Source organism: Malania oleifera, chromosome 4, assembly GCF_029873635.1.
Source record: "Malania oleifera isolate guangnan ecotype guangnan chromosome 4, ASM2987363v1, whole genome shotgun sequence".
In the NCBI taxonomy this organism is placed as follows: Eukaryota; Viridiplantae; Streptophyta; class Magnoliopsida; order Santalales; family Ximeniaceae; genus Malania; species Malania oleifera.
Window position 1 is genome coordinate 14,749,736 of NC_080420.1, and position 14,686 is coordinate 14,764,421.

General features: G+C 38.6%; 1 protein-coding gene across 1 annotated transcript; it reads right to left on the reverse strand.

Annotated features, from left to right (window-relative positions):
- Window positions 1-13,058: 13,058 nt before the first annotated feature.
- LOC131153699 (uncharacterized) lies at window positions 13,059-14,292 on the reverse strand. The gene is made up of 2 exons (XM_058106147.1): window positions 14,137-14,292; window positions 13,059-13,641 (listed from the first exon to the last, which is right to left on the reverse strand). Exons 1-2 carry the CDS (start codon window positions 14,290-14,292, stop codon window positions 13,225-13,227), a joined length of 573 nt encoding a protein of 190 aa, XP_057962130.1. The 3' UTR covers window positions 13,059-13,224.
- Between the last annotated feature and the right edge of the window lie 394 nt (window positions 14,293-14,686).

Sequence of the window (14,686 nt, forward strand, 5' to 3'; positions counted from 1 at the left end):
CCCTCGTCAACGAATCCCCTGCGTTCGTTGACGAGGCCCTAGAAAAATTCCTAGGTTATTTTATTTAAAACGCAACGTCGTTGACGAATGTTTCCCTCCCTCTTTATTATTTAAATATCATTATTCTTCGGGTCGTTACACTTTTGCTTCTGGGCCTTTGCGCGTGACTGGATTGCGGGTGAAGAAGCAGAAGGATGATAGGGCTGCTGTGAATGAGGGAGATGGTGAGGTTTAGAGAGAGGATGGAGAGATGGTGCTACGGGAATGAGGGCTGCATGGGTTGCGGGTGAAGAAGCAGAGGAGAGAGATAGAGAAGGAGATTGAGGGAGAGAGGGAAGATGTAGGGGAGACGAGAGGAAGAGAGGGAGAGATGGCCGTCTGGGAGGAGGAGGGGCAGCCAGTGAGAATGAGAGTTAGGGGTTTTTTTTTTAGTGTGTCTTCGCCCCCTTTGTCTTCTGTCCTTTTCTTTTTTCTTTTCCTTTCCTTTTTTTTTTTACTTTTATAATAATAATAATAATAATAATAACATAAGGATAATAATAGTAATAATAATAATAATAATAATAATAATAATAATAATAACAATAAGATAATAATAATAATAAATATTAGTAATGTAGTAATAATATTATTTAAAACTAATGGTAGTACAAATAATAATAATAATAATAAATAGAAATAGTAAAAATAATAACAATAATTATAGTAAAGTAATAATAAAATAGAAATAATAAAAATGATAAAAATAATAAAAATAATAATAGTAAAATAATAATAATAATAATAATAATAATAATAATAATAATAATAATAATAATAATAATAATATAGTAATGATAATAATGATAAATTTTGGCCCAAGAAAAAAATAGGGTGTCTACATTAGTAATGTGATATTTATGTTATATATTTTTAAAATTCAATCTTCTTTCTTTCTTAACTATTTTATATTTGTATTATTCATATGTCTTTTGTGTCTAATAGAGTAATATAGTATAATGTATTTTATTTTATTAATTAATTTAGCACATATAAGAGTTTATCACAGATAAGAACAATGAGAAGTAAAAATATACACACACACACACACACACACGTAATTTTTCTATGAATGATGGTTTAAAACAAATGTAAAGTTGTTGCCCTTACCAAATAACTTACTTACTCGAACTAAAGGATCCAAAATACTCTAAAACTCTTTTTAAGAAGGCCTAAAAGCTTTAAACATGCTAGTACACTAATATGCATAAGGTTGTGCGTGCTTAAAAAAATTTCATAGTCGTCACACCCGCCCGTTGTGTAACATCTGCTTCTCGTGCTTCCCGTTACACCTGTTACCGTTACGTTATGCTATCCATTACCATGATCTAAAACCATGCGTAGACTTGGATAGCTTCATTTGGATAGACTCCTTTGGAGCCTCCATCACTTCTTAATTGATGGATCTCTTTGCCCACAATAGAAGTGATCGTTTTAAACTTAGTATGCTCTATGGTTGCCACACTCCGCGTGGATCTCTCCCTAGTCCTTATCTCTAGAATTCTTCGTTGATCGTTGATGGAATCGGAAAACGAAAGCTACCACGAGGATCGTGGAAGGATTCTCTACAACTTCTATTGATCGGAATCTTGTTTTAGAGATTTTCGGGTTTCGACGTAAAATTGAGGTAAGGCTCGGTTTTCAATTCTGATCTGGTAGATTTGTAGGTAACTATCTTGTGAACATATTCTGTACTATGATTTGTAGGTTTGTAGGCTCGGTTCGCTGTTTAGGGACCTTGGAGTTCGGGCTTTGCTTACGGGGTTAAGGTAAGGGGAACTATGTTTATATTGGTTATTGTTAAAATCGGACTTGGTGGAACTGTGGTCCATGGTCCTGTGTGTGTTTTGGCTACTCATTTGGGGGGGATCTAACAGGGAAAACTATGGGTTTTTCATTATTACAGTTTTGGGAAAAAGGGGCCGACGGGCTGAATTTCGGGTTTTGTTGAAAATTGAGTATATGTGTGATTTATACTGTGACATTGGGATGGTCGTGCCTTGACTTTGTTTAAACTATACTTGTTTGGAAAACCAATATTTTGATTACCAAATGAGTGTGGTTTGTTTGGTTATATGAGCATGCATGTGTGTGTGATATGTTGAAATGCTAGTAGGAACGCGGTTCCGAAATGATTCGAGGTACTGAGTGTCACGACCTGCCCATTTTTCACATTTTTTTTACATAATAATATCATCATAAAATCAATACCACACATCTCACATTCCAGCTCAGTAGGTCACAATCCACCTGGACCCGTGGGTATCAGGGATACATAAGAACATACAGCAGAAGCCTACGCAGCAGAAAATGTATAATCATATACATACCATCATATCATACATCACAATGTGTATTACAACACCAGAGTTACTACAATCACTGTATCCTAGTCTATACATCCCAAAAATCATATCTAGGGACATTTTCCACAAAATCTAACTGTCCCTACAAAAAGAATCTTACCCTTCAAAAAGGGCAAATATCCAACACTAGGTCAGCGGGGCTTTTCTCGCTCGCCTATCAGGGGCTCCTGAAAAGTTTATAAAATTTAAGGGTGAGACACCTCTCAGTAAGGGAAATAAACTAATACTAGTGTGTGGCAACATGAGTATTTTGTGTTCAACATATATCATACATAACATGTTCAGTACTGTTTATCAAATATGGGAAAACTTATATATAAATCAAAACATGGCAGAACATACTGCATTTTCATAACATATCTCATCTCATAATAATAATATCATAAAACAATCCTGGTATTTTGCAAATATAAAACATATATATAAATATATATACATTTTCCGCAAATCAGATGCTAAATATATACATATACATACATTTTCTCAAACAAAACTAGCTTAGTTTATCCCCTTACCTGATTCCTAAAATGCTCCTAAGAAAATTTCTCCTGCACCTGAAGGGTTCTCAACTCAACATCCTGAAAATAAAAACTCGCAGAATTAAAGTTCAGTATTTCCATACGTACAACATTTTCTATAACTACCACCAAGTCAAATTCGGCTTAAAAAGCTTTACCTCAACTTAGGGATGATTCCCAACGTTCCCAATCAACACTCCTAGAAACGAAAACTCCCAGCATTAAACTTTAATATTTCAATGCGTATATCACTTTCTTCAACTGTCAAAAATCCAAATATTGAGTATAAAGCCTTATCCTGGATTTGGGATGAAATATAACTTCGTTTCCCTGACGATCCGCTCCGGTAGATTTGCAGAGAACTTCGCCAGGAGCGTCGTGGTGGCTTCTGTTTGTCGATCCGGCGTAAAAATGGCCCGGAATCGAAGAGAGAGAGAGAGTGAGTCGTAGGATAGAGAAAGAGAGGAGAGAGAGAGAGAGGATTGTCCAAAATTAAAGCAAGCTTCCTAGTACAATTTTATATATATATATATATATATATATATATATATATATATATATATTAATATCATGATAACTATTAATTAAAACAAAACTTCTCGGAGAAGCTTGTACCACTTTATATATATATACCTTTAACTTATATATATTACATATATATCATAATAACTTATATATATATATGTTTCAATATGTATATATATATATATATATATATATATATATTTTTTTTTCTTTTCCTTATCATACTATTAATTTTACTTGTTAATTTAATTAATTTATTTTATTTTATTATTTTATTATTTTATTTTATTATTTTTATATTTATATTTATTTTTATTTTAAATTTTATTTTTCCCGGTTACTACATTCCCCCCCTTTAAAGAATTTCGTCTTAAAAATTTACTGTTCTCGTAACTCGCCATCCTTTAACCAGGAAAAAGGGTCTACTCATTTTATTACCTACCCTCACTTATGGCGGAGGTATACCGTGGTTACATTTCGAGTCTTAGAAGATTACATATACAAAAGAAAATCATTCTCCCAAAACGAAAATACTACACTAATTAAACCATTACATGTACCTACAAAAGAAACTACCTAACTACTTGCATTTTATCCCATCAACTTTCTTGGAATAGATGTAGATATCTCTGTCTCATCTGCTCCTCGAATTCTCAAGAAGCCTCTTCTACCGCATGATTCCTCCACAAAACCTTTACCTGAGGAACTTTCTTATTACGTAACCCCTGTACTTTCCTATCCAGAATCTGTACTGGTACCTCCTCATATCCCAGTGAATCACCAAGCTCCAACTTATCATAACTGATGTTATGAGAAGGATCTGAAACGTATTTCCCTAACATGCCAACATGGAATACGTCATGGATCTTGGACAACACAGGTGGTAAATCTAGCCTGTAGGCTACCGGCCCCACTTTATCTAGAATCTCAAATGGACCGATAAACCTAGGACTAAGTTTACCCTTCTTCCCAAATCGCATAACCCCTTTAATTGGAGCTATCTTCAAAAATACGTTATCACCCACATCAAACTCTAAATTCCTGCAGCGATGGTCAATATAACTTTTCTGTCGGCTCTGAGTTGCACTAATCCTGTCTCTGATAAGCCGAACCTTATCACGCTCTTGTTGCACAAGTTCTGGCCCCACTACTCGCCCCTCACCCACTTCATCCCAAAACAAAGGAGAATGACATCTCCTACCGTACAGAGCCTCAAATGGTGACATGCCAATGCTAAATGATAACTGTCATTATACGCGAACTCTACTAGCGGCATGAACTGAGTCCAACTACCCCCAAAGTCTAGTACACACGCTCTGAGCATGTCCTTTAATATCTGTATCGTCCTCTTAGTCTACCCGTCTGACTGAGGATGGAATGCCGTACTAAACGATAACTGAGACCCCAGAACCTCCTGCAAACTCATCCAAAATCGTAATATAAATCGCGGGTCTCTATTCGACACAATCGATACTGGCAGCCCATGAGAACGTACTATCTCTTGAATGTAAATCTCCACTAAAGGGCTGAGGGAGTAGCTGATCTTGATAGGTATAAAGTGGGCGATCTTAGTCAAATGGTCAATAATCACCCAGATGGCATTCTGGCCATGTAATGCCGTCGGCAGTCCTGACACAAAGTCCATCGATATATGATCTCACTTCCACTCTAGGATGAATAACGGCTACAACTGCCCTGCCGGCCTCTGGTGCTTAGCCTTTACCTGCTGACACGTCAAACACTGGGCTACATAGTCAGCGATTTCTTTCTTCATGCCACTTCACCAGAATGTTTCACGCAAGTCTCGATACATCTTCGTACTACCAGGATGAACGGTATACAAAGATCTGTGAGCTTCTTCTAAAATAGTCTTCCTGATCTCAGTATCGGCAGGAACGCATAATCTGGAACGAAACAGCAAAACTCCATCATTTGCAATACTGAAATCCTCCCCCTGACCCATCTGTACTCTGCATATCACCTCTGCTAATACTGGATCTTCCTTTTGAGCAGCTTTAATTCTTTCTTGCAGAGTAGGCTCTACCATTAGGCTAGCAATACATACTGGGAGATCACTCTCTACTAACTCTATGCCGAGTCTCTTCAGATCCATCATGATCGGATGCTGGATCCCCATAGCCGCCAACACTGGCTCCTTGGATTTCCTGCTCAACGCATCAGCTACCACGTTCGCTTTCCCTGGATGATAACTGATGGTACAATCAAAATCCTTAATTAACTCCAACCACCTTCTCTGCCTCATATTCAATTCCTTTTGTGTGAAGAAATACTTAAGCTCTTGTGGTCGGAGAAAATCTCACACTGCTTGCCATACAGGTAATGCCTCCAAATTTTCAACGCGTGTACTACTGCAGCCAATTCAAGATCATGTGTAGGGTAGTTCTTCTCATATTCTTTCAACTGTCTGGACGCATACGTAACTACCTTGCCATGCTGCATCAATACACAGCCAAGTCCTTTCAAGGACGCATCACTATAAATGACATACCCCTTACCCCCAGATGGGATAACCAAAACTGGTGCTGTGACTAACCTCTGCATCAGCTCTTGAAAACTCAGCTCATAGCAGTCGTCCCACTCAAATACGACATTCTTCCTCATCAGTCGTGTCAAGGGTCCTGACAAAGATGAGAATCCCTCAATGAAATGACGGTAATATTCAGCTAGTCCCATGAAACTCTTGATCTCCTGGACATTTCTCGGTCTAGCCCGATTCACTACTGCCTCAATCTTGCTAGGATCCATAGAAATACCGTCTCTAGATACAACATGCACCAAAAACACGACCTTCTCCTACCAAAATTCACATTTACTGAACTTGGCGTACAATTTCTTGTCCCGAAGTGTCTGCAAAACTTTCCTTAAGTGCGTCTCATGCTCCTCATAGCTCCTCGAATAGACCAGTACATCATCAATAAACACAACAACAAACTGGTTTGGGTATCGATGAAAGACTCTATTCATCAAATCCATAAATACCACAGGAGCATTCGTCAATCCAAACGACATAATGAGAAACTCGTAATGCCCGTACCGGGTCCTGAAGGCCTTCTTTAAGACGTCTTCTGCTTTCACTTTCACTTTCAACTGATGGTAGCCGGATCTAAGGTCAATCTTCGAATACACATGTGTACCCTGAACCTAGTCAAACAAATCGTCAATACGGGGTAGAGGATACTTGTTCTTGATCGTTACTTTATTAATTTCCCTGTAGTTTATACACATCCTTATAGTCCCGTCTTTCTTCTTCACAAATAATACCAAAGCTCCCCACAGAGATACATTGGGTCCTATGAAGCCCTTATCAAGCAGATCTTGCAACTGATTTTTTTAATTCTGCCAACTCTACTGGCGCCATTCGATAAGGTACTTTGGAAATAGGCGATGTACCTGGAAGTAGATCTATGGAAAAATCCACCTCTCGATCGGGTGGCAAGCCTAGTAACTCATCTAGGAAAACATTTGTAAACTCCTTTACTACAGGCGTGCTAGTAAGTTTCAATTCATTTTCTGACATCTCTTTCACCACAGCCACAAACCCCTGACACCCACTCAGCAATAGTCTTCTGACCTGAATAGCTGAAACTAGCCGAGGCGAGGATTGTACTTGCGACCCTACGAACTTAAATTCTGCTTCCCTCAGAGATCTGAATATCACTTCTCCTGCATGGCAATCAATGCTGGAAAAATTAGCTGCTAGCCAATCCATTCCAAATATAACATCAAACTCATGCATGTCCAGCACAATCAAATCAGCAGAGAAAGCCTTCCCTTGAATACCCAACTGGACAATCTCAAAGTACCCTACTACATCTTACTACCGACCTAGTCGGTGTAGATAGCAATAGTTGAACATCTAATGATTGTGTTTCAGCCCCACATAATTTAACACACCTCGAAGATACAAACGAGTGTGTAGCTCCTGAATCAAATAATGTATTAACTTTAAAAGAAAACATAACAACCATACCTGTCACCACGTCACCCGCCATCTCAGCCTCACCCGACGTTAGAGTAAACACTTTGGCTGGAGCCGTATTCCTCTGCTGGCCCCCACGTGGCGCCTGATAACCTCCTCGGTATGGTCTAGGAGCTGGAACGACATTTGGTGGGGTAGGGCAGTCTCGTACCATATGCCCTGATCTACCACAACAATAGCACACCGGAGCTGCATCCTATGGGGTAGGACAATCTCGCACGGTATGCCCCGATCTACTGCAGTGATAGCACACTACACCACCAGCTCGACACTCTTCCCAGTGCCTCTTATCACAAATTTGACAGACTGGAGGACCCTGCCCTGTCTACACCTTGCGTCCTCCCGTCTCCTGTCTCCGTCCTCTGCCATGGTTTCCTCTTCTCCACTGGCCTGGTCTATGACCCTGTTGGTAGCCGGTAGATGCAGATCTCTTCCTTTGTCCCTGCTCCTCTACATCAAGTCACTCACCAACCTCTGCCAAGGCTGCCCTATTGACTAACTCAGTAAAGTCCTAGATCCGCAGCACCATAACCTGCTTGAATATGCTCCGTCTCAAGCCTCTCTCAAACTGCCTCGCCTTCTTCACTTCATCAGGAACAATGTATGGGGCAAAACAAGAGAGCTTGATGAAACGTGCTGCGTACTGCTAAAGGGATAACTGTCCCTATTTCAGACTCAGGAACTCTTTTACCTTAGCTTCCCTTACAGTAGCTGGAAAATATCTGTCAAAGAACAAATCTTTAAACCGGTCTCATGTCATAGCTATCGGTGCCACCCTTTGCTGCTCCAATAGTCTCACTGCAGTCCACCACCTCTCAGCCTCTCCTGTCAATCTATAGGTGGCAAAGAGGACCCTTTGTTCCTCAGTACATTGCAGTACAGTCAAGATTTTCTCAGTCTCCTGCATCCAGTTCTCAGCGGCTATAAGATCAACTCCGCCTAAGAACGCTGGAGGATTCGTCTTCGTGAACTTCTCTATTGTGCACCCCTGGCCTACAGATGGACCACTCTGCTCCCTCGAACTCCTAGCGATCTCAGCCATAACCTGCTGAGCCACACTACGTAATACCGCGTCAGAGTCGATTCCAGCTGCACCTGATGGTCCTACTCCATCACTACCACTGGCATAGGCACTATTTCCTTCCGGATCCATCCTAAAACAATAGACACAACTCAGAAATCTTATCCTTATATTTTACCCACCTATCCTCACCACTTATCTCAACATTTCCAACTCATTTCTAATCCCTAGTCCTACATTCTAGGAACACAACCCGACAATAGCTTACTATGGTTTTCCTGAAATCGTCACCTCAGGAAAAACACAGAAACTACCACGGAAGTCCTACCTTTACATTGTAGAACAAAATCTCAAATCCTTTCCTAAACTCTGGTATTGTTCCTGCTACATTCTAAAGTCTACAAAACCTAGCAACCTAGGCTCTGATACTAAGCTGTCACGACCTGCTCATTTTCCACATTTTTTTTTATAATAATATCATCATAAAATCAATACCACACATCTCACATTCCAGCTCAGCAGGTCACAATCCACCTGGACCTGTGGGTATCAGGGATACATCAGAACATACAGTAGAAGCCTACGCAACAGAAAATGTATAATCATATACATACCATCATATCATACATCACAATGTGTATTACAACACCAGAGTTACGACAATCAATGTATCCCAGTATATACATCCCAAAAATCATATCTAGGGATATTTTCCAAAAAATCTAACTTTCCCTATAAAAAGAATCTTACCCTTCAAAAAGGGCAAATATCCAGCACTAGGTCAGCGGGGCTTTTCCCGCTCGCATATTAGGGGCTCCTGAAAAGTTTGTAAAATTTAGGGGTGAGACACCTCTCAGTAAGGGAAATAAACTAATACTAGTGTGTGGCAACATGAGTATTTTGTGTTCAACATATATCATACATAACATGTTCAATACTGTTTATCAAATCTAGGAAAACTTATATATAAATCAAAACATGGCAGAACATACTGCATTTTCATGGCATATCTCATCTCATAATAATAATAATAACATAAAACAATCCTAGTAGGTTAGTTAGCTGTTGTCATGTATTACTCCCATATGACTGGGTTGTGTGGCTCGAAGGCGAGACCTGACAATGGTTGGCCGACCACTGCCAAGTCAAAGGGTAGTCTGTAGGTCCGATAGGTCTACCCAGACTGGTTCATACACTAGGGGTGATAAGAGCACACTTCTTGAAAATAACCACATTGACCATCCAATCTCACACCACTCTACGGCGTTAACACAGATATCATGATCACGAGGACCATGGACACATAGCAACGGTACCGTGCAAGTGCTAGCCTAAACCAAGCCAACCAAGTTTTGATATCATATACATATACTAAAATTGTGATACATGGATATCTCATATCAATAATTATCAAATCAATCATATCATTTTTCACATATACATATTTCATGAAAATCATCGGCCCGTACGCCGGAATTAAACATTTTATCATAGCTCGACCCATATGCCAGCAAATCACGTAGCACAGCCCGTACGCTGGCAAATCACATAGCTCGGCCCGTACGCCGGCAAATCACATAGCACAGCCTGTACGCTGGCAAATCTCATCCACATAGCACGACTCGTACGCCGGCAAATCACATATACATATAAAAATATCTCGGCCCGTACCCCGGTTTTCCCATCATAAAAACCTGTGCCATAATCATATTCTCACAAAATAGTTTTTCATGCATTTTATACTCATGGCACACAAACGGATTTTCACATATTCAATCATACAATCATTTTCACAGTATTTTGCAAATATAAAACATATATATAAATATATATACATTTTCTGCAAATTAGATGCTAAATATATACATATACATACATTTTCTCAAACAAAACTAGCTTAGTTTATCCCCTTGCCTGATTCCTAAAATGCCCCTAAGAAAATTTCTCCTGCACCTGCAGGGTTCTCAACTCAACATCCTGAAAATGAAAACTCGCAGAATTAAAGTTCAGTATTTCCGTACGTATAACATTTTCTATAACTACCACTAAGTCAAATTCAGTTTAAAAAGTCTTACCTCAACTTAGGGATGATTCCTAACGTTCCCAATCAATATCCCTAGAAACAAAAACTCCCAGTATTAAACTTTAATATTTCAACGAGTATATCACTTTCTTCAACTGTCAAAAATCTAAATATTGAGTATAAAGCCTTACCCTAGATTTGGGATGAAATCCAACTTTATTTCCCTGACGATCCGCTCCTGCAGATTTGTAGAGAACTTCGCTAGGAGCGTCGTGGTGGCTTCGGTTTGTTGATCCGGCGTAAAACTGGCCCAGAACCGAAGAGAGAAAGAGAGAGAGTCATTAGGAGAGAGAGAGGAAAGAGAGACAGAGAGAGGATTGTCCAAAATTAAAAGCAAGCTTCCTAGTACAATTATATATATATATATATATATATATATATATATTAATATCATGATAACTATTAATTAAAACAAAACTTCTTGGAGAAGCTTGTACCACTTTATATATATATAGACCTTTAACTTATATATATTACATATATATCATAGTAACTTTTATATATATATATATATATATATATATATATTTCTTTTCTTTTCTTTTCTTTTCCTTATCATACTATTAATTTTACTTGTTAATTTAATTATTTGATTATTTGATTATTTGATTATTACTATTATTATTATTATTATTATTATTATTATTATTATTATTTTTAAATTTTATTTTTCTCGGTTACTACACTGAGAGTGTCTGGTTTTATATCCGAGGGCGTGTATTTTACAGCTTGCCATGTGGGCAAAAGTGTCCGACTCTATACCCGAGGGCGTGAGCCTATTTCGGCAAATCAGGCCAAAGGGTGTGGATCCACCAGTTTAGCCCCTGTACGATGCCATGGGAGTCAGGGACTAGCCATGTGCCGGTGGCGCCGTGTTCGAGAGTTGGCTATGGGCTAATGCCGTATGTCGCGGGCCGGCTTCGAGCCGAAGAGTGCGACGACATTGAGGATTACTGATCATGTGTTTGTATTGTGACGGGGTTGCGAATAAATGGCCGCCGTATGTGTGCGTGTATGCACTGTGTAAATTAGTACTGAAATGCATTTAACTGCATGTATGTTGTATCATGATAACACTCAAATGTCACATGCCAATATAAACTGTATTCTTCTTTACTGAGAGGTGTCTCACTCCTACTGTACATACATTTTTACTGGTCCTTCGGGTAACTGGAACTAGCGTCTTGGTGTAGGGAGCGTAGTACCGCGTTTGGTGCTAGGTAAGTGTTAGGACTATAATTTTGGTGGGTTGTCATTTTAGGATGTGTTGGGCACCCGTTTGTACGTTTGGATAGAGTTATGTTTTGCTCGTGTATACACTCTGGTATGATACTGCATATGTTGATATAGAATGACTTTTTCCGTTTCGTATATGATTGTGGTTCGATGTGTTTAAGGTGTATGGGAACCCTACGAAGTCGGACCCTCATCCATTATACTGTATCTATAGTGATTTGTATGATACAGGGACAGGTAAGGTTACATTTTCACCCCTGGGTCCCATTTCGGGGTTCAGGGCGTGACACTCTCCCTTTTAAAGGTATTCTAGATGATAGACTTGATGCATTTGTGAAGTTTATCCAACATTGGAAAAAGGGAGTATTTGATGGGTGCTTATATACATGGTGTACCCCAAGACCCAATAGGCTTAACCTTTTGGGTAAAGTTGGTATTCATCCATGTGTATCAAGCCCACCTATGGACTCTTCCGATGCTAACAAGTGGTATCAAATCTGGGTGTAAGAGTGTGTGACCGAGGCTAAGAAGGATTATCTAAGCTGTCAAGATGAATCTAAATTGGGTCAAGACATGGGAGGTAGGATTGGTTTGGTGGCGCCATTTGGAATACAATATGAAACACGTAAGACAGACCACTTGAGCAAATTATTAGGGAATTTGTCCATAAGGAAGAAGATGACTTCTCTTCAAGGGGGAGCAGTTGGAAGTTTGTCCCATACTGGAAAAAAGTGAGTATTTGATGGGTGCTTATATACATGGTGTAGCCCAAGACCCAATAGACTTAAGCTTTTGGGTCAAGTTGATGTTCACTCATGTGTATCAAGCCCACTTATGAACTCCTCCAGTGCTAACACTTGGGACTAGGAATAAATGACTCATTAGATTTATAGCTCCATAATGATAACTCTAATGCTAGTACTACAAACAATTAAATATCCTATTACAACATAAACATAATCACAAAATTGCACAAAAAATCCTTTGAAAATCAATCAAACATTCACAATAATAGAATGCTTCCGTGTGAAGTTATGGCGGGGAGGTATTTTTCGCCCTTTGTTTAATATGGATTTAATTGTTTTTTTTTTTTATGTGTCTTTTTGCTTACATAAATTTTTTTAACTCACAAGTGTCCCTCCTCTTAATGGGGCGAGGAGGGAAGCCAACAATATATACATTGCGTCAATAAAGTAAACATAAGTGTTTTTTTTTTTAAATTTTTTTCCCTTTCTTTCTGCTAAGCTAAAATTGAAATACACAAAATAAATGGAAATAAACATAGTTCCTCTTTTCCTTTTATTATATATAATAGCATAATGCCTCCAAGCAAACATTTCCACATGTTTTTCTGCCTCAAGCTTTATTACACACTTAATTAATGGTCAGGCTGAAACTGCAAATTAAAACTGGATTAATGGTCATGAAATACCATACTATGAAGCCACGTTATAGGGCTCCCATTTGAGGTTTTCCTCAGTAACATCCAGATACCATCCCTGTTGCTGCCTCCCATCCAACGTGAGAGGATGGTTTGAGGAATAAAACCAAATCACAGTGTCTTGAAAAATAAAGTTAAAGCGCGTATAATTCCTTGTTATGCCCCATGTTGCGCTTAACCTCTTCAACGTAGTGTTCTGTGTAACATCAATGGTCAATCTCCAAGAACCAGCATCGTAGACTTGGATATTTACATTTGGATAGTTTGATGAGAAGTACCAAGAATTGTTCGAATACCCAGTCACTCTATCAATTGTGTTGGTCACGTTGTTCAACCTCCAACTGTTCGATGAATTATTTAAGTTAAGGGGTTTTCCTGAAAGATTCAACACATCATACAACCAAATGCCCATCTGCAAAAATATGAAATATACATATAATTTTGTCAATGATCTCATTTGTATTTCAAAAATTATGTGTCTATGTGTGTGTATACTCACAAACATACATATGAATATAGAAAATTTTTAAGTAAATATGTATATTTGAAATACCTTTGAAATGGAGCTCTGACCGGTCCGTAACACTTATTATTATTATGCTAGTCACGTGGACATATACTGTATTTTCAAGATAATATTATTAAAGGACAATGCAGAGGTATAATGATTTTTAAAAAATTGCAAATCAAATTATTTAGTTAAATTGAAAACTCATAAGGTCGGGGCCATTTTAAGAAGAATAAGAAAAGAGAATAGAGGTTTAAAACCATTCGACGTTGTTGTTAATAGTATGAAAAGTGCTTGCAATCACATGCTCATAACAACTACACAAAATTTAATTCCTGAATATTAATAATAGGCGTGAAGCCAATGAAGTATTAACTATTAAATATAAAGCGTTGATACCTCAACGGGCAATAGACTGGGTCGTCTGCACGCGGCGGCGTTCTTCCTTTGCTCCGGTGCTGTTCGGTTCTTCCTCTTTTTCAATTGTATGGCCAGGGTGTTCTCTCTTTTATAGATGGGATGACATGTGTCGCGTGAAATGCATGTGTGATCCATTTGGAGCAAAGCTTGTCGTACTCTCCTTGGTTAGGTAGGAGAGGGAAAATCCATGGTCCCCCCCACTCCCCGTCATGTCTGCTTCCAACTCGCCATCATATGGAACCCACAATGGGTCATCTTATCTCAGCTCCCAGTTTGATCTTATCTGCTCATCCTTCTTTGCCAGCCGTACGTCCAATTGATTACGATCCACCAGAAGCTCGCCCCACCATGTGCGCCATGCTATGTCGCTGACACGCGGTTCCACGTGCTCTTTAAATGATTGACGACTCCAATCGTTTGAAATTGTATTATTGATTGCGTGAATAAATTAATTATTTTATTTAAAACATATTTTTTTTTATGTTTAGTGGTACATTAGATTTGATTGTAATTTTATTTTATTTTTTTA